The following is a 1,811-nucleotide window of genomic DNA, read 5'->3' as shown; positions in this document are numbered from 1 at the left end:
AAAAATCTTTTTCACAAAAGATATGTTATTTACGACTTTCATTACATCATGCTACAAAATGAAATCAATTTTCGTAAGTTTTGATGTAGCTGGTAGTCATATTTGTTGACAAAAATTGAAAAATGTCAACAATATCTTGTGCACCAGCGTATGAAATAAATTAAAATCTAAATAATGTAACTCAAAAGCGCATAATATTGTTATCATGAAATTGAACATAGAAGTTGTAGTTCAGATGAAATTAAAGATGAAATTTAACATAGAAGTTGTAGTTCAGATGAATTTAAAGACAAAACGATGCGTAGACATATTACATTCCCAAAATGAAAGGCATAAAAAAAATTGTCTTCAAATAGAATAACTAAAAGTGGATCTCAAATCACTGCTTTTTCCTTCTTAATATTTCTTTTTAAGAGCTTCAATGGAACATTGTCTTCTTCGATGGATTCAAGTGATGCAGTCTTCTTTCCAGATTCTCTCTTATGTGAACTGTTAGCATCATCGTTGGTTGGATTATCTTGGATTAGTTCAGGTGATTGGGATCCACACTCAATTGTTTCTTTGGTAAATCGGACTAATAAATCCTACAGTATTAAAAGTAAATTTATTAAAAGTAAATCCACATTCAAAATTGATAACATTATTAAAAGTATTAAAAAAATAATTCATGTCAAAAACATTTATATAATTTGTATACCTCTGAAATATTAACGGTGGACTCATTGACTATATGCATTTCTTCCCTGCTAAACTCACCATTCCCAGCATAAACATCCTTCAAATAGGTAGAAATAATGAGATTATAAAAAAGAAAAAGATAACTGCATTATAATGAGATTATAATGTAACAAATTTGATCGTAAATTACATCTTACCACAGATTTCAACGAAGAATCATTGAATTTCTCAATTATATCATCATCAACACATATTTTCTTCACTCTGAAAGACTGCTCAAGTTTGAAATTCTGATCGTTCCTACTTTCCACTTTAAAAAGCAGACTTCTATCAACTAACTCATCAAACTGCTTAGGCAAATTTCCAAAAGAATTCATCTACAAAAAGAAAATAATTAAACATTGTGTAATTAAATATATAAGTGGATATATTGAAGAGTATACCTTATCATGACTGTCTAACATATCAGCACAAGTTTTTTTGAAAAGGGTAGTTGCATCCCTATCAAAGAGGACAAATGTGGTTGAATTGGAAGAGTCAATAACTCGGATCTTAATCATATATCTGAAAATTGAAAAATAAATTTAATGAACAAAAGTTGTAATTACAATGTTGTTTTAAATTGACATTAATATTAAAAAACAATTCGTTAACCTTGGAAAGACTTTTATAACATGCTTGTTACACTTCTCACAAAAGAACATCTTTGAATCTGGATAAACAGCTTTGTTGCACACACAAGCAGTATACCACCAGTCATCGTCAACCAAGATATGCTTAATTGTTCCAAACAATATGTAAGTGGTGACCTTTCAATATAAAAAACATTAATCAAGAGATTATTGTGAATAAGAAAAATTGCACAATAATAAAAAAATCTATTCTAACCTCTTTACAATCTTTTAGACCTTGAATGGTGGTTCTAGGTGTAAGTGTTAAAAAGTCCTCTTCGACAGTATTTTTGGAAGTCTGAGAAAGTTGTGTTAATCCTTGAGAGGGAGATTCATTGTTCTCAAACATTCTATGCAAAAGAAAATATAGTTGTTCTCATAAACAATAAATCTATTATTGAATGTATGTACATCTGAAATATCAAGTTGAGCAAATGAAGGATAATTTGCATTACAAAGTAA

The 1,811-nt window shown here is 28.9% G+C and overlaps 1 protein-coding gene across 1 annotated transcript; it reads right to left on the bottom strand.

Annotated features, from left to right (window-relative positions):
* Positions 1 to 374: 374 nt before the first annotated feature.
* Positions 375 to 1,238, bottom strand: LOC114172485. The gene is made up of 4 exons (XM_028056942.1): positions 1,122 to 1,238; positions 876 to 1,055; positions 698 to 775; positions 375 to 584 (listed from the first exon to the last, which is right to left on the bottom strand). Exons 1-4 carry the CDS (start codon positions 1,236 to 1,238, stop codon positions 375 to 377), a joined length of 585 nt encoding a protein of 194 aa, XP_027912743.1.
* Between the last annotated feature and the right edge of the window lie 573 nt (positions 1,239 to 1,811).

The sequence above is a fragment of the Vigna unguiculata genome, unplaced genomic scaffold (assembly GCF_004118075.2).
Source record: "Vigna unguiculata cultivar IT97K-499-35 unplaced genomic scaffold, ASM411807v1 contig_610, whole genome shotgun sequence".
Taxonomy (NCBI): Eukaryota; Viridiplantae; Streptophyta; class Magnoliopsida; order Fabales; family Fabaceae; genus Vigna; species Vigna unguiculata.
The sequence above is the reverse complement of the archived record's forward strand: the minus strand, read 5'-3'. Positions and strand labels throughout refer to the sequence as shown.